At 46.7% G+C, this 18806-nt stretch overlaps 1 protein-coding gene across 1 annotated transcript in view; it reads left to right on the top strand.

Annotated features, from left to right (window-relative positions):
- The first annotated feature begins 10026 nt into the window (after positions 1-10026).
- The window catches only part of LOC129044592 (voltage-dependent R-type calcium channel subunit alpha-1E), a 334968-nt gene continuing 326188 nt past the window's right edge, over positions 10027-18806 (top strand). Inside the window, exon 1 of the mRNA XM_063648347.1 lies at positions 10027-11153. Within this exon, the coding sequence (XP_063504417.1) occupies positions 10888-11153 (266 nt within the window). The 5' untranslated portion in view covers positions 10027-10887. The remainder of the gene's footprint in view (positions 11154-18806) is intronic.

Genomic DNA, 18806 nt, shown 5'->3' with positions numbered 1-18806 from the left:
TGCTGTTCGTGGGGAGGGAGAGTGGCCTGAAAGTTTAAAAATAACCTGAACATTATAGACTCCTGTGAATTCTACAGCCCAGAGCACTGTGAGTCTGTGGGTGTTTTACCTGCTGGAGTGCAGGCAGGAAAACAAGTTGAGATGCAGGAGGATTTAAATTTGCTGAGTCCTTTAGTGGCATGGGCTGGCAGCAGAAGTATTTGTGAAAAAAAATTAAAGCCAGAACTAATGATCAGGATCGATGTTCCTGAATGGTAGGAAAAGTGCTACCCTTCGATTTGCTGAACACAGTACTGCATATTTGTATCGACGGTGCAGCAGACCCTTATTTTCTATGACTGAACAACTGTCCTTTCCCCCTTGCTCCCTTCCCTCCCTTACTGACCTCTCCAGAGTTTGGCTGATACCTTTTGCAGATAGCTAACTGAGGCTGACCCACCAGGGAGCTCAGGGTTGGGACATTTTGGATAGACTTAGCCATTCATTGAAAAACAAGTAAATGGTGTAAAACCATGCTCATCATGCATAAATTATGGGCAATAGCATACCCTTTGAATTTTGAGAAGTTTTGAAGGGTTGAAATAATTTTTGAATTAGCACTCAGTTCTTGGTCTGACTCCTGTTGCTCTGGGATATTGCAATGCAAAATGACAGCAGCCGTAGGAGCAGCGGGTTGGGCTACGAATGTATCATCACATTTGGTTTATCAGTAGCCCCATGCGATTCAGAGGGCAGGTACTACTTTTGCCATTTTTGCATGTAAGGATATAAACCCAACCAGGACCGAGGTGCAAGCCTCCTGGTGTTGTTTCCACCCTGGTAACTCATTTATTCTGAGGCCCTTCAGCACCATCTGTAGAGTCTGGATATATTCTTGCCTCTTGGAACTGTAGAATCATCATGAAATCTCTATTCTCTAGCTCAAATTTCTATTAATGATATCAGCGAGATGAATTAAAGTGGCTAAGATAATGGGTTTTGAAGTCAGGGTGACCTAGGATTGATCTTTTGCTATGTCACCCACCACCTATGTGATCATCAGGGAAGTTACTTAGTCCCTTTCAGTCTTGCTTCTCTTCCTGTAAAATGGGGTTTATAATAGCACTTACCACATGGGCTTATTCTGAGAAATAAGGAAAGTGAATCTAGTTAGCATGGAGCCTTGCACATAGTAAGTATTTAATACCTAGGACAAATAATATTATAAACAGCATCACCTATACTTTTCTTTGTAATTATTCTTTATTTGTTTGATCCATGTCCATTTTTCTTTTGTTTATAGCTCCAGAATTTGCAATATGAAAATAGAGATTATTTAAACAAAAGGAAAGTAGCATAACTGGAAACTTTGAATTATTCTATTAATACTTGACTACATATGGAAGAATATTATTGAAAAATATGATCCAGTGATGGGGTGGTTTTGTGAAAAAATACAAGTCTTTAAAGGAAAAAGCTAAATCATGAGTGCATATATATGTGTGTGTCCAAGGAGTTGGCTTGTCAGTGGTGTTAGGAGTATTTCAGAAATTCTCTCTTGATTGAGAATTACATTTCTACCTTTCCAATTTGTAAATGGCTCATTAGGAATATTCAGAAACCTGCAAAAGAGCCTGTAATTCTTCCCATTTGAATGTACTGTATGAAGCCTGTCTCAAAGCTTCCCGTAGCATGGGAAGATAACCTGCATGTTTGTACACTTGGCTGACAGAACTTGAGATGACATCAGAATCTAGTGCATGTCTTTGCAAACATGTGTGTGTCATTTTCATATGTAATTCTTCGTAAAGGAAATAGGCATGATGACATTTGCCTTTTTGTAAAGAAGAGATAGAACCAATTAATACTGTAGTTGATATGGGTTTTTTTTTGAAGGAGACTTTATTATCTTATGTTTAATTTTCTGTGGAAAGGGATCTGAAAATATTCTTTAGGTGGGGAGCTGTTTCCTTTTAATAACTGATTCCCCAGATCTTATTTCAACTCCGTTTCTAAGAGCAAGAGATATTCCTCATAAGACAATGAACCCTATTGTTTAATGATTGATAAGATGGGGCTTGGGCAGTTAGTGTGCTGGGGAAGTTACCCCTGAGTTAGAGGCACTTAATTTCCTACAAGAGAAGTAAGTACCCCTTTTTGATATATATTTATTCCTGTTTATATCATCTGGGTTGATGGCCACTCAACTCACAAGAAACAGCTGGGAACACCTGGCAGCAGAGAGAGGCTTCTAGTCAGAGCTAGAATGTGTTAGGGGAAGGGTAGCTCCTCAGACAGGGCCCAGATACCTGATTGATGCCCAAGCTCTTTTTTACCAATAACAGTTGCAGGAGATCCATGCATTCACTGACAATTTATTTTGCAAAGGCTTGCTATGAGGATAACATAATGCAGGCACTCTAGGTAAAAGAACAAAGAGAAAGATATGTCCTCTACTCCTGAGAAGCTTACACCATAGTTGAAGAGACAAGGCATACATAATTGAAAAACTAAATATGGATATAATGGCAAAGTTACAGTTATGACAATATCAGTGAGAAAACAGTACCATGAACGATACAGAAATTCTGTGAGTTTATAGGAGGTACAGGTCAGTGTTGGAGCGATTATGAAAGGCTTTGTGGGAGAGCAGATTTGAACTGAACCATGCATAGAAGGATGCCTAGGAGTGGCAGAAGCAGAAAAGAGGAAGAATGTTTTTGGGGCAGTGTGAAGCAGGTGCTGTGAGCAGGGCTTTGAGGCAGGAGTGGGCATGACACGTTTATTTATGTACCTCATACTATGGTACATGAGGAGATAGTGTTGGAAAGATAGGTTGAATTCTGATTGCCTTGAATTGTCAGACTAAGGTGTTTGGCCATTTTATAGGCAGTGGGGAGCCACTGAAGTGATGACAATGTAACATGCATAGCAACTGGCATTTTGGGAGGGGGAGCTTGCTTTGAAGGATTTACAATGACGTCACTTTTACACATATTGAGTCTGGGGATGAGGGACAATCCATATGCAGCTACCCCTAACTTCATTGGACACCTGGGTCTGGAAATGAGGCGAAAGATGAGGTCTAGGAGCTAGATGTGGTGTGAAGGGGGTAGTTGAAATGGCAGGTAAGGATATAATCTTGAAGGGAGAGAAGTCAGACAGAGGAGAGAAAGGGGTTGGGGACAGACCCATGGGTGCCCCACAGGTGACAGCAGTAAGAGGAGGAGAAGGAAACGGTGAGAAACTGGGAGATGTGGTGGCTGGGATGCCAAGAAGGATGACCTCTGAGGAGAGGGGGAGGTCAGTGGTCAAATGCTGCAGAGTGGCCAAGGAGGAGGGTAAAAAAAGGACCATCAGGGGTTCAGTGGGAGTCTTAGAGCAATTTCTGTGGAGTGGAAGGGGCAGAGCTAGTAAATGGCCTGCCCAGGTGTATATTTCAAAACTGGCCTTAAGTCCATATCATATGGGAATGCCTTCTTCACTTTGATTATTTTATACTAGGTGGGTGTAACCAGCTGCTCAGTGTAGGAGAGAGTGGGAGAGAGAGGGTGTGGTGATGGACAGGTGGTGGCTTAATCTGCTGATGATTCCAACACAAAGGGTTCTTGGAGAGGCGAGATTGGTGGGTGCAGTGGAATCTTATTCTCTTCTCTGGGCCTTCAGGGACCCTCTAGGCTTGAGCGCAGCTGTCAGCTGCATTTTCTGTTACTGCGGCGTTATCTTCAAGAGTGAAATGTAGGAAGTGGATCAAGACCAGGCAAGACACGAATCCAACCTGGGCACCTTCTCCTAGGCACTGTCTCCTTTGGGCTAGCCCCTGACATGATACCTGACACGTGGAAGGTGCTCATTGCATGTCTGCTAAATGAACGAATCGGCCTGAGCCCACCCGGGCTGAATGAGCTTTGCAAGGTGTGGGCTGTGTTGTGTTTTCTGAGTCAAGAGACTGTGGGGGTGGATGGATGGATGTGCTCCTGCCAGTTGTTCTCACCCTCTGCTGACCCCCATCAGTGGGAGCTGGGGCGCTGCTGAGTCCTCCTGCTGCACTTTGCCTTGGCTGAGTAGCAAGGTTGGGCCCTGAGGGTGGGAAGGGAGGTAGACAGTGATGGGCATGGGATCCTTTGCTGTCTGGGGCTAAACTCCGAACCTCCAAATCAACTTTCCCAATAAAGGTTAATATCTATTAGTGTAAGCATATTTTTGGCTTTTCTCTGGGCGAAAAGTGACCTCATCTTATGGAAAAGAAAGGCTTGAGGTGGTAATGCTATAATCTTCGTGATCCTAGATACACTGAAAGAAAATAAAAATGCTGATTGACTGATCAACTCCATGCATCTTGTGTACTGCCCCCCTCCCCACCCCCGAAAACATCCTAAACACTCATGCCCCAGGCTGCTGCTCCATGCCTCCAATAAACTAGCTCTTCAAAGAGATCTCTTTTGTATTTTTCCCTTTTCCAGCTGCCTCCAGTGGGAGGGGATGGCTCCCTGCTCTGTTCTCTCCCAGTACTCTCCTGTGGTGCACTCCACATCCTGCCTTGTATTCGAGCCCTTTGTGGGTATGTTTTCCCTTCTCCTCTTTTGAACTGTAAGTTTTTAGAGGCTATGACTGTGTCTAATTTATCTCTGAGCCCCAGAATCCCTGAGAACAATGTGTGGCACATCAAAGGGGATTAATGAGTATTTGTTAAATGGGTTTATGAATTCATGAATAAGTAAACAAACACACAGCTCTCTCAGGTATCATGGCCTTTGGGTCTCCAGACACTGGTCTCTGCTAATTTTTTTTTCCTTTTTTCCTCCATTCCTCTTTCTGACCTGATCTCAGGTACTTACATGTCTCTGCTCCTCTGTCCATCCCCCGCACAACAGAGTGTGTTCATCCCTGGCTGCTCTTCTGAAGTTGGCTTTCAGAAACAGAGTCTGTAGACATGCAGTGTTTCCAGTGTGTTACTGTGGTCACAGCTACTGAAGGTGAAACGTACATGACAAGTACTTATGTAGCACTTACTTACTGTGTGCAAGGTACTGATCTAAGAGCTTTATGCATATAAACTAACTTAATTTTCACAACAGCCCAGTGGAGCAGAATGGTATTATTCTTAGCAATTAAACCCTCTGGGAGACTCTCTGGTTCAAGGTCATGCCTTACCTCTCTAAAGCTCAAGATCCTGCCTATAACTTGACTCTTAAGCAAGGAAAATATTATTTTGACATGCAGTATGTTAATAATGGTCACATATTGTGAAGAATCCTGTCCTTATTATTAGGAGATCCAGTTCTGCTATTTCCTAGCTCTGTGCACTTGGACAAGTCCCTGACCCTCTGGGTGTCAGATAAGAGGATGTGCCTCACAGTCCTTCTGCAAAGATGCAATGAGAAAACATTACGGTTGGCACCCAGGAAGTGATGGGTTGTCATAAATGAATGGTTTTTAAAACATTTTAAAGCCAACTTTGCTGACCTGTGGTTAGCTGATAGCATGTTGAGGTGCGGGGCTTCTCAGGCTTAGATTTGAGAGATGCTGATTCTAGGGACGGACATTACATAAGGAAGTGAAGTTATGTTTTCACCCAAGTAAGGGCTGTGAGGTATTGTGAAAGCCACCAGACTCCCAAGATGTCTGCATTGCCATAATGCTCCTCTGCTCCACTATGCATTTGCACATGGTCTCCTGCCAACTTTTTTCTTAAGAACCCACTCCCAAATCCTCTCTGCATTATGTTCCTTAGAGCACTGCTTTGCATAAGAGTCTATTTCTTGGAAAAGCTCAACGGAAGAAAAATAGAACAAAAGGGGCTCTGATAACTTAAGCATAAGCTATCTGAGTGTAACTGGCAGGGTGGGGGAAGACGAAGGAGCAGGCCTGGTGGGAGGGGCACAGGCCATTTGGATGAAGCCCACATTCACAGACTTCTCAGTGATGGGTGAAAAATCTCTTATGAAGATGGCCCAAGGCCTGACAGATCTGGGAAGAGCTTAAGAATGAGGGTAATAGGCCAGCTGCTTCTCCAACTTTGCCACTCATGTCCATCTGTCTTAGTACAAACTCCCACAGGCTGCCTGATCTGGGGCAGTGTGGACACCTTGTTTTCTGCCTTTTCCAGAAGAGGCTGGAGGGACTACCTACCAGTCCCCTTCACACCTGATTGCAGCTTGATGATACACTGCAGTAGAGGGGCTGCAGGATAAATGCTTTGAAATGTAATAGCCTTCATGGGCTTTATAAAGTAGGAAAGTTTTCCACTTGCTTCTTTAGCTCCTGTCGGGTTTCCACTTTGCAGGTCATTGCTTTCAGAAAAACATGTGGAGCATTTGGTAACCCCATCTTAACTTGGGAGGGTGTGTGTGGGGCTGCACTTTCCAAGTACTGTGAGATGGGCTGGCTGTATTGTGGTGAAATTTAGGACCTCAACAAAGTCCCATAGGGGAGTAGAGGGCTATTGACAAGAGGTCAGAGCCTAGGACTATCTAAGCTCTGAGGCATGGTGCATGGGGTGCTGGGCTGCCAAGCACTCGTGCTCAGTGACCAGTAGATGGTGCTCTGACAACAGGAAAATACAGTTACTGTCTCAGACTGGAAAGGGATTTTCAGATGGTCTTCAAACTGGTTTCCAATCAGAGTTATGACTAATTGCTGACTTTCCATATTTCCATTTGTGGATCCTTAATAGGACAGTGAAACTCGGGGCACTGGAAGGAGAATGCCTACCAAATTCCCATATGAAGAGCATGACTACAGTATTCTGGTCATGAACTTTTTCTGAGGATCCTCCTGGATCTTGAGGGCATGGTGCCAGGAACACTTGGCCTCTGATCAAATTCAATTTGAGGATGGTAAGCATAGCATTTCCATAGGCTTAGTGTTATTGTATAGCTTCTTCTCTTGATGAACAATTTAGAATTACCCTATTGCTGTCCTGAAGGGCAGCATGAGTTTTAGAAAGAGCCGCAGATCAGAAGTCAGATGTGTTAGAAGTCCACACTCTGCCGCTTATCAGATGTGGGCAAACGGCTTAACGTTGCTGAAACTCTGCTGTTTTGTCTGTCAAGGGTCATGATACATGTGTTACCAGGCTCACCTCAGAGGTTTGGAGTAAGGGTCAGCTGTGGGGCTTATGTAAACTGGAAACTATTAAGCACATATATTATTCAACCATTAAAATTGTAGCCACTGGCAGGGCGCGATGGCTCATGCTAGCACTTTGGGAGGCTGAGGCAGGTGGATTGCTTGAGCCTAGGAGTTCCGTACCAGCTAGGACAACATAGTGAGACCGTCGCCTCTATAAAAAAATAAAAACAACAACTGTAGCTGCCTTGGGGGCTGGTAGAATGGGGGATTAAAGAGTATGAAACCAGTATAGAAATTCATAGATCTCAAAGCTGTCAAGAGCTATGACAGCCAGGTGGGGGTGGAAGATGAGAGTCTGTCTTCCTGCTAGCACTGCTGCCCTTAGGCCAAGTCTTTTCACAAAACCATTTATGCCATTATGTTTGCCCCTTTCCTTTTTGGCTGCACCCTCCAAGAATTATCCCTTTTAACTTACATAGGTGCTGAAACTCCCTAAGGTATTCTACATTAATTCCCAACCTATGCATTTATGATTCCTGTCTCCTTGGAAGGCAAGAAGGCAGATATCAACTCCAGTGTGTCGTCGCATTTGCACATGTAATATCTCATCTTGAGTATTCTAGGTCTCTAAAGAATTACAACAGCCACAGAGAACACAGGACATGGAATACTGGATCTCTGCTGACATCTGATAACATTGAAGAGACAAGTCGGGGATCTCTGATGTTCCAAGAACTACGTCTGGGAAGTAAAAGGCTAGTGAGCCCTGCTTATTCTGGGCATTAAGAAGGTATGCCACCCGCCAGCCTGCTGAGGCAGAACCACAAAGGAAAGGGGTGAGGTGACAGCATGAGAGTGAAGTTCATGAAGCTTTCTGGCCTGCGAGGTTATACAATCTAGTATAATCTAGTGTAAAAAGGTACATGATTTATGTCATCACCCATCTTGTTCATTATAGTATCCTCAGTGCCTAAACAGTGCCTGGCACGTGGAAGGGACTCAAAAATACTTCTCTAATGATTTGAATGAACTTCGTGCTATGGATTATGGTACTGTCTGAAAGCAGCGACATACACTTAATAATTTCCGAAAGCCCTTTTTCTAACCCTATGTAGTTTACAGGGATACCCAGATAGCCACTTGGGACTAGTTCTAAGTGACTGGCTGATGGGACTTCATGGTTCACAGCACCACCCTCCCTCCGTTTCATGACTGACTAGGTATTCAGACAGAAGAGGACCCTCTGATTAAAGCAGGAGGAAGGACAGAGTAAGGCAGTAATGTGAAATCAAAGTAACAATTACAGCTGACTCACCTTGAATAGTAATTTCACCTGAAATGGGCTCCCTTGAATCCAAAGGCCAAATGCCTTCCCCAAGGGCAGCAGGCTGGACATGTTGAGACCATTCCTTTGGATTTCCAGTAGAGAATTTTCCTTAACACACACACACACAAACACACACACTCACATACATTCTCACACAACAGACACGTCAGTGCTCACATGGCCTTGCCCACATACAGACACATACCTGTAGAAACACACGTGCCATGCACTCAGATATCACCTCACTTCTCAACAGTTAATCTCACTTCATAGGCGTGAAGCCATACTTACTCATGGTTTCCAACCTCTGGGCTTTGGTCAGTGTCTGTTTCCTTCCTCAGCCCCTCCTTTCCTTCTTCCCTTCCCATTGTTCGGGTTGGGAGGATTTGGAGAGGCCTATGTGTTGAGCCAAGGCAGGACAACGCAGAGGCCGGTGTGCCCCAGCTAGTGTGGACATGGGAGGGGACAGCTGGTCCCTGCCCTCAGTTTAAACCACCAGTCACCTGTGGGGAAGGGCTTGGCGGCTAAACAGGAGCTGTTTCCCTGGGGCTTGGAGTCCACCTTTCCCACCTCTGCAGCTCAGATACCAATTCTATTTTTTTTTTCTACATTAATGGGGTGGGTTTGAGAAAGTCCGTGGAGCTTATTTGGGAGTAAAGGATGGGCTGGAGGATCCTTCTGATTGTTCGCATTTCGAGAAGGGTAGTTTTAGCCCATAACTCACCATGGAGGGCCCTTCCAGGAGAGGTGGGACAGGGCTTTCCTACAGCGGAACCGGGAGGCCGCCCCGTGAGGGCAGAAGCTCCCGCCAGGAGCCAGCACCACCAGCAGAGTGTGGAACCCCCAGAGGTCCTAGCCTCCTCCACGGGGCCTCCCAGGTGCTAAGTGGGGAGATGGGGAGAGGGTTCATGCCCTCTCCTTGGAAATCCCTAGCAATGTTCGTACAGCCTGGGAGGTGCGCAGGAGCGGCGACGCGGCCATGGCGCTAGGCGCGCAAAGGCCCCAAGTCCTTACTAGGGCGGCGGCGGGCCCGTGGCACCGCTCCCGGTACCGAACAGGGCACAGCACTGGGGACACCTCTCTGCAGGGACCCAAGACGCGCGTGCGTGTGCGCCCCACGCCAGGCCCTCGCTCTCTTGCGGAGACTCCGCCGCATCGCTGGCTGCACCTGCCTCTCTCTTCTCGGCATTACTTGGGGGAAAGGGGACTCTTCACTGGACCTTTGCAGAGGTGGCTGCTACCCTTTGGCCACATAAATCAAGAAGGCAAGCCAGCCTCACCTCCCAGGAACCTCCAGCCTTCCGGCTGCGTCCCCGCCCCTCCCGCCTGGCCAGCTCCTCCCCCGCTTCTCCCAGCGCTCTTGCGCGCCTCGCTGCGCCTCTGCGCTCCGCTCGCTGTCCCCTGCCTCGCCTCCCCCTTCTCTTTCCGCATCTTCTCCAGTGCTCCGCCGAGGGAGCTGCCTGGGTGGAAGAGGAAGACCGAGCCGTTAGTGAGGAAGTTCGGTCTGTGGACAAGTGTGGTGCCAGGCCGCCGCGAGGCTCGGCTGCAACCTGTTCCTCGCCCGCCGGTGCTCGCCGCCTGCCCGCTCGCGCTCCCGCCCTCTCGGCGGCGCAGCCGCGGATCGCTGTTGCATGCTGATCCGGGGAGGCGGCGGTGGCGAGCGCTCCGGGCGGATGCTGGCACTCAGGCTTCGCTGCTCTCTGGATGCTGCTCAACTTCTAGCCCAAGCGCAGGAGCTTTGAAGTCATTTGTCCCTTTTCGCTTGGATCGACTTCTTATTTTGAGATTTTGGGCATTGCGGTTTACGCAGGAACCTCAATATCGCTCTCCCCACCTCCCTCCCTCTTTCTCCAACCTTTGGATGCGTCTCTGCTGGCAGATATAAAGACCCAAGTCTTCGCGGTGGAATTTCTTAGATGGACTTGCGGGGGCTGGCGTTATAAAGCATGTCATCGTAACCCCGTCCTCGTCTTTGTTTATTATTTTTTTTTAAGTTCTTTTGTTTTCATTTTCCTCTCCTTCCCACCCCTTCCCCCAACCAATAAATCACCAAACTGTTACCTAGCGGGCCGGTGCCTGCCTCTCTCCCTGAACTAGGTGGTGCGTCTGCCAGAAGAGGAGCTATGTTTGAAGAGCAGCCTACTCCACCCCTCTCCTCTCTGGTCCCTGAACACCACCACACACTGGCATTTTGAAAAAAATATTTTCCTCCAGAAACTGAGCACCCCCAAGCCCTACCACCCGTTTTTTTTTCTTTCTTTCTTTCTTTTTTTTTTTTCCTTCTTGAGGAATGGAGCTTCGCAGAGGTTGCATTTAGATTCAACAGTTCACAGCGGCGGGCTGCTGCTGCTGCCTCTCCGAAGAGCTCGCGGAGCTCCCCAGAGGCGGTGATCCCCGTGCTTGTCTGGATGCGGCTCTGAGTCTCCGTGTGTCTTTCTGCTTGTTGCTGTGTGCGGGTGTTCGGCCGCGATCACCTTTGTGTGTCTTCTGTCTGTTTAAACCTCAGGATGGCTCGCTTCGGGGAGGCGGTGGTCGCCAGGCCGGGGTCCGGCGATGGAGACTCGGACCAGAGCAGGAACCGGCAAGGAACCCCCGTGCCGGCCTCGGGGCAGGCGGCCGCCTACAAGCAGACGAAAGCGCAGAGGGCGCGGACTATGGCTTTGTACAACCCCATTCCCGTCCGGCAGAACTGTTTCACCGTCAACAGATCCCTGTTCATCTTCGGAGAAGATAACATTGTCAGGAAATATGCCAAGAAGCTCATCGATTGGCCATATCCTTTCTTGCCCACCATAACTCCCTCTCCCCCTTTGCATTTCTTCGGGTGAAGTGGGGTACCTAGCATGGAATGTATCCCCCACCCCTTCCTGGTGCCAATTTGCCCCTTTGCTGAAGCACACTCTTCGGTGCATCTAAGGGGCAAGCTTGGTGCCGTGGAGACCCGTTTGGGCACTAGTGTTTTTCAAGGTAAGACTTTTGGTTTTTTATTTTTCCTATGTGGAAATCTCTAGTGTCCCTGGGTGCGTCCCTTTCTGGGCTGGGCTTTGTCTGATTCCCAGCCCCCTCCCCACCCCTACTCCCTTCACATGCCGCCCTCTACATAGATTGGGTTGCCCCAATGCTTCCTTTCATAATCAATTCTCATTTTCCTTTCTTTAAGCCAGCCACTCTGCCCGTATCCCCACCAGCCAGGAGACACCGCACTGTCTTCCTGTAGGGAAGTCAAGGCTCCATGATGGGATTTATCAGTTCAGAAGTTCCCAGGGCCAAAACCCTGTGTACAGATAGACAAATGAATAAATAAAACAGGCTTTTGGCTGGGGACTCAGCTAACTCTAGGGAGTTAAGTTTAAGTTTCACTGAAAGTGGCATGAATGAGTGTCTGTCAGGGGAGGTGATCTCTGTTGCCACAGCCCAAACAGCTCAAACTTGGAGTTCTTCTCTCAGCCAAGAACAGCTCATCAGGCTCGTCCTTTCCTTGGTCCTTGGTTGGGTACTCTTGCTTCTTAGTGCTTGACCCAGCTGATTGCTCTCCCAGTATCCAGGATCCAGGTGGATCCGCTCGGCCTGAATTCATCCGCTGAGGCTAGAGGTGTGCATGTAGTCTCTCTCTCCCTAGCTCCAGAGGAACTGCTCTCCCCAAAGCACTGGTGGGGGCCATCTCTGATGGTGGTGGTGTCAGGGTGAACAGGCATGGAAGGAGCTTCTTTGCAGGTTTAATCAAGTGCACCAAATGCAGGCTGCTGATTAGGCAGCTCATTGCCTTGTTCTTCACTAAGGATTGGACGCCTGGCAAGGCCATTAGGAATTGGGGGTGGTGAGGCAGTGAAGGGGATTAGTAGGAGGCAAGCTAGTGGTCTGGCGCTAAATATGGGGATGGGGTTGGAGACATGGGACTTTGGGAGGGGGATTTGGGAGGGATGCACCTGCAAAGGAGGCCCCTTCTTTTCTCCCCTATTCTCCCTCTTTCCCACCCCCACCGTCCAGGTGTACAGCAGTGGGGCAGCTGGAGCTGCCTTGGGTCTCTAGTATTAGCCAGACATGCGGCTCATTTCTCCCAGGGCCTGGGCATCTCCCTACTCCCCCAACCCCAGTCTCTGGCCTTCCCCTTCTTCTTCTCTAGTTCCCTGCCTCAGCAGCTCGGTGATTGGCTGGCGCGTGGTGCTTCTAGGCAGCACCCCTCATTAGAAACGAAGGAGCATCTCTAAGCAGATATTCTTCCTGCTGCTGTTCGCATCCTCCCACAGCCACCCCGGCTGGGCTTCTCCCTCTCTCCTCCTCTCTGCATCCCGCTCCCCTGCTCCACTCCCACAGAGTGATCCTGGGCCATCCATTGCCTGAGTTGAACGTATCTAGCTAGGGTGGAGGTTTCGGGCGGGGGAGGGGTCGGGTCCCTGCAGTCACGCCTGTCGGTGCGCTGCACAAAGCGGACAGATCTCATTTTGTTGTGTGCTGCGGCTGCAAATATTCCTCTAGGCAGTCTACGGATTTCCCAGCTGGGCCCTCCTTTCTCACTCGGCTTCTACAGTTCTCTAAATCTTCCCATCCACCAGGTGCTGCCTTGCTGTGCCCCTCTCTTAGGGGCGTGTTTATTCAGACAGGCGCCCTCCCGTTTCTTTGCGGTAGACAAAGCCGCTCAACCCGCCCCGCGGGTGGCAAAGTGTGCCAGCAGCCATCGTTGGCACCTCGGACAGCGCCGCTGAAACTACCGGCGGCCGGGGGCTCCCCAGTTACCCGGGTTCAGCACCTCGGGTACTTCTGGCCGGGCCCAGCCTCGGGGCTGAGAAACCAGGCACGTTTCCTACACCACGCGGTCACCTTTTTTCACGTTTTCTCTTCCGCTGCAAAGTCACCGCCTTTCCACCAGGCGTTGCGAGCGTGCAAGGTGCGGCTGTGAGTCTTACTCCTCCCTTTCCTTGTCTTTGGCCAAAAATGGACCAAAGAGAGTCAAACGGGAGACTCTCGAGGGAGTTGATTTCAGCATCATGCTCAGTGCCTTGGCCCCGAGCCCTGTCCCAATGGTCTCTTCTGTCTGCATAGTTGGAAATTTCACAGTGGTTCTACAGCATGTAGGCTGTGGTAACAGTGTTCAGGGAACATCTGCTAAGGTGTTTAGTGGAGCCCTGTTGGGAAATATAAAATACACCATGTACAATATAATTGACTAATATATTCCCTCTGGTGGTGACCACGTGGAAACACTGGGCTTCCGTGGGAAACCCACCTAAATTCCTAGTCTCACCTTCCTTTCCTTTCTAAACAAACAACTTCCCAAATATCTTGCTTTGTCTTACTGGGAGTCAGTCTGGGTAGTGGTTGCCCATAAAGCTTTGGAGATAGGCTGCCTGGGTTCAAATCCTAGTTCCTTCACCAGTTTTGTGACCTTGAAAAGTTACTTCATTACTCTGTGACTCAGTCTTCTTACCTGTTAAATGAGGATAATAATAATAATACTGGGAGAATTAAATGAGTTAATATATATCACGTGCCTAAAACATTATCTAATTACCCAGTAATCACTAGTTGTTATTATTAATGGCGTCTTTCAGAAATTTCAGCATGCCGGAAGTGGGGAGGGGTCTTAGTTCAGGTGAAGTCCTCTAGATTCTTGCCTCTCAAAGAGAGCAAGGAGCTGCATCCACATCACCTGGGAGCTTGCTAAAAATTCAGAATCCTGGGCCCCACTTCAATCCTGCTGAATCAGAATCTGCATTGTAATAAGATCCCTATGTGATTAATATGCTCATTAAAGTTTAGGAAATACTCCTTTGCTCTTTGTAAGTGCCAGATTTTTTTTTTTTTTAAGAAAGGTTGTTCAGTTGTTCAGAAAACATGTCAAGAGCTGCTTTCATATTGACATATGCACATTTAGCATGCTTGAGGATTTTGTTTGTGTTACGACACATTTTGCGACTTACACTTTCATTGGCTGCAGAAAGTCACTGTAGGACGAGGGGGATAATGTACACTTCTATGTGCCACATTAGTGGTCTCATCATGCTGCGCATTACTGGTCTTTAATCATGTTTGTCTGAAAAGATTGGTTAAGTAAAAGGAATGGTTTAATTTATGCTTCTAGGATCACCCTGACTTGGAGGGGGAGGGTAATCTTATCCAGTTATTAATACGGGAGGTCTAGTTCTTATGGGAAGAAATGCTCAAGATAACCCAGATTTGGCATGAAAGATGGTGGCAAGTCAACAGCCTACTCTGAATGTGTTTCATTTTTCTTGGAAGCTACATCTGCATAGGGAGATAATTTTATTTTCTTATGGCACTTTCCTCTGCAGTGGATACCATACTCTTTTAAAAAATGCTAATGTGATTTAAAATGTGATGTTACATTCTATACAATTCCTCGTTTTCTTTTTTGCTCATCTAATAGATCTTCTCTGGCAGTTGGCTGTTCTGAGTGCCCTCCCATGTTCACTGTGCCTCACGCTTACCAGTTCTCACTGTTTCATGCCCAGGGCCAGTTACCCTGTGGGCATACAGCATCTCTCATGTGGTTTGCAGGATGCCCCATGCTTGTTTGAACTTTTCCAGGTCACGGGTGTGAAGGGAAGAAGTAGTGTGTCTGGCTTGGAGACTCTATGCCAGAGTTGGGCAATAGGATATTCCCCCCACACCTCCATCACCTTGGTTGTCTCAGCAGGGGAGCACATGTTTCGTGTGGAAATGAATATGGCTTACAGTAGGAAGGTCAAATATGTTTGCAGCCCTGAAATAATGAAGCTCATCACAATGAACCTGTGGACATTAATCCATGATTTCTTATTGTAGAGAATTTCATTGTATCCCCAAAGCACTCTGGCTATGGATGAGAGGTTGTATGCTTTATTATTGTGAATCTCCCATTGTAAAATGTCTATTTATTTTGGAGGATTTTGGTAAGGATTACCAAAAGTTTTAGTTCTTAAATCTCCCATTTTGGTATCTTCTTTTCTTCTGCTTTTGTTGCCTATAAATTTACAGCACATTGCAGGATAGTAGACTGAGGTCCTGGTAAGAATTTCAGGTTTGATGTAACTCTAGTGAATCATGAGTCAAGATGCCTTGATTAGGGAAGGTGATGGCAGCTAACAAGGATGAAGTCTGTAATTATATCCTATGATCAGATAATGCAGAAAGGCTTCATACCTTCTGTGTACCTGTGCATGGATGCAGATGGTGAAACAGATAGTGACTGCAGCCGGTACTGGAGCTGTAGGAGAAAGTTCTTCATTTTCTGAGCATCCCAGGACAATCTCTGAATTGCCTGTTGGCTTTGCTTTTGATATGAAGTGTGGGTAATGTTTCATCTGGAAACCAGGCCATGACTTGTTGTGGGGACCATTTGTAATTGGGATGCAGCCTGGAAAATGAGTTGGAGTGAAGGAATTTGACAGAAATGAAATGACTTGAGGATAGAGACAAAAATATCCTCAATGTGATAGTTTTGTCTGTTGGTTTGCATGTCATTATTTCTCCACTTCCCTCCACTTGCTTTTTCTGCAATAGGCACAGTGCATGCTATGAATTAAAGGAGGAAGAGGAAAGTAATAAGAACAGGCCTGTTTTTTTCTTCTTCTGAAACATCCAGACTCTGAAATTATTAGCTCCATCCAAAATTACTTATCTCTTTATAGTACTGCTGTACAAAATGTAGGTGTTTTTCCCCCTCAAACTCTGCTGCTTTCCCCCTTCTTTATAGGAACATCTGATTTCTTTCAATCTTCATGTTCTTAGTGAAAATAAAACCGAGTGAAGCTTTGCTAAGCTCTCAGAACTCTTGCAAACCCTTGACTCCATGTGTTTGATGAGCAGGTCAGCCACCTCCCTTATGTCATGCACAGGGCTGCCTGGAAAGCTACAGCTCACCAGACACCAAAGCCCAGATGTGCAATCCAGTCCATCAATGGTGACTCTGCTGATCTTATTTTGCTTATCACTGACCACAAAGACATAAAAGAGGAAACCTAAATGCAACTCTAATTAATATCCTTTTATTCAGAGAGAGAGAGAGAGAGAGAGAGAGAGAGACCAGGTCTTTACTTTTTCTTTCTGCCCGTCTTTTCATCTTTCTATATTTCTCCCTCTCTCATTTTTAGGTTCAGACTTTGTGAATAATTCATTATATGTGTGGGTTTTTCCTAGGATTTTCAGAAAAGGAAGGTTATTTGTCTTCCTCTTGGATAGGATTATTAAGGTCTCTCACAGAGGACCAACTTCAGGAATCTACTTTTTCTCTAAGACCTTTGTTTTCTGCAGTGGGACTGTCACACAACAGAAAGGAAGCTGGGGAGAAATCTTGTAACCTGCTTTTTCTTGTCATTTTTATAATGACTGCCTCCTACCCAGCCCTGTTACATTTGAGTGCCCCCAAAATATGCAACTACTAGCCTTTTCTACTCAGAGACCGTGGTTAAGTGGAAGGTACGTGTCACTCTGAATCCTGTCATCATCTTGGGTTTTCACACTGATAAATGCTGAACCACTAAGCTAAGGAACAGTCCTCTGTAACCATTTCTTTTCAAATTCCAGTGTGAATTTTTATAGGAATTACAAGGAGCAGGGGTAGTTATGGGGACCAGGCATGGAAATTAGTGTCTAACACTCCACCACCACTACCACCACCACGATGTGGCTTCTAAAGCAGTCCCTTCCACAGAGGGATAGAAACATGAGGGGCTTGGATCGATGTTACTTTTCCCAAGCCTTCTAAACATGCACAGAGAGGATGCACGTGTGGGTTCACCCATCAGTCATGTTTCCAGCATCAATCTTAATTAAGGACAGAAGGTATAGCACAAAGTTTTTAGACTCCCCCAACCTCGTGGTTTCTTAGTGTTAAGATTATTGCAGGGAGATGTTTATGGTGTATCTTTGCTCACTGAGCACCCCAAATATGTTTCCTTATAAAGCTTGATGAGCCCCAGTGTCCTCATCTCTGGAAAGCAGGGAGCAGCTAAAAGATGTGTTCTTATAAGGTGAAGATGGGCCAGATTAAGGGGAACAGCAATGAATGACTTTAAAATGTGTCAGTTATCCAAGACATCCTCCCTGCTGCCTCCCAGAGCAGTGGGTACTTCTTAGGAGCTTCCTTTATTGTATTTTGAGCTCCAAATTTGTAGGACTAGATAGTTCCACCCTTAATCCTCTTACTTATTAAAAAAAAAAAAAGGAGCCTCAAACAGACCCATTTGTAAAGCAGTAGTTAATCCCAGAAGCAGGTGGGTGGGGCTTGGGAATGCTATGTCCAGTTAGGCTCCAGCCACGCTCCAGCCACGTGAGGCTTCAGAGAGAGGCCCTGCCTGGTACCTGTGCCAAGCGTGTTTTTTTTTTTTTTTTTTTTTTTGCCTGTGGGTGGTTGATTCGAATCACTGTTGCAACTCTGCATAATTTTGAGGCTATATTTTTGTGTGTGTGCTGCATTTTGTCTTTTGCTGCATTTTTGCTGTATTTGGGCTGCATCGGTTCTCTTCATCTCTGGAGAATTTGGAAAGCCTCTTTCAGATATATGCCTGAGCTTTCCAAAGACTTGTGTCATTAAAGGGGGGGTGTCATCTTTCTTCCCTTTGGGGGAGGGATTAAAAAGGATGTAGCTGGATGGTAGGTAGCAGGCTAGAGGGGAAAGGAAGAAATGTTCTGGCGTAGATCATGGGTGGAGACTTGATGATACTCAGTCTATGGCATCATTGCTGAGATGCAGGACATCGTGCGTGGCCTTCTGGATCCAGAGCGGAGGCTCTGAAAACCAGCACTAGAAGGAAAATTAATATTCTCGAGTCTTTCTTAGCCTTCAGCTTAGCTGTAGGTTGGAAGTTTTTCAAACTTTCTGTGCCTCTTTCTCAATTTCCACACCATTGTCTCATGGGACTGGTCAGAGCCAAAAAGCATGAAATGGATTTTCAACAGTCACTCACTAACGTCCTGGAAATTTCCAGCTGTGTTCTCCTGGGAACTGTTTTGCTGCTTTTCTATCAGCGACCATTCCTTTCAGCAGGTGATTTCCATCAACATCAAGGCTGATTCCTCATTTATTTCCTTTGTGTTGATGTCAGACATAGGCGGTCTGCCCGTTTCATCTACACTGCTGGCTGTCAACCTGTGTCTCAGAATCACCTGGAGGGCTTGTTAAAATACAGATTACTACCCCCCACTTCCAGAGTTTCTGGTTCAGTAGTTCTGAAGTAGGGCTGGAGAATTTTTGTTGGTCACAAGTTCCCAGGTGATATTCATGCTGCTGGTCTTGGACATCATGCTTTGAGAACCATTGCTGTACATGGTTTTGTTATCTGCCTGGCAATGCCTTTCTAGAAGGCCAGTCTTACAAATTGCTGATGCATTTCCTCATCCCAAATCTCTCTCATTTACCAGCTAAAGCCCTGCTGCTAACAACAGCTTATGTTTTGGGTTTGGATAGTGAGGAGGCTTTGAGACTTCT

The sequence above is a fragment of the Pongo pygmaeus genome, chromosome 1 (genome assembly GCF_028885625.2).
Source record: "Pongo pygmaeus isolate AG05252 chromosome 1, NHGRI_mPonPyg2-v2.0_pri, whole genome shotgun sequence".
NCBI lineage: Eukaryota > Metazoa > Chordata > Mammalia > Primates > Hominidae > Pongo > Pongo pygmaeus.
This window is presented reverse-complemented; position numbering and strand designations above follow the sequence as displayed.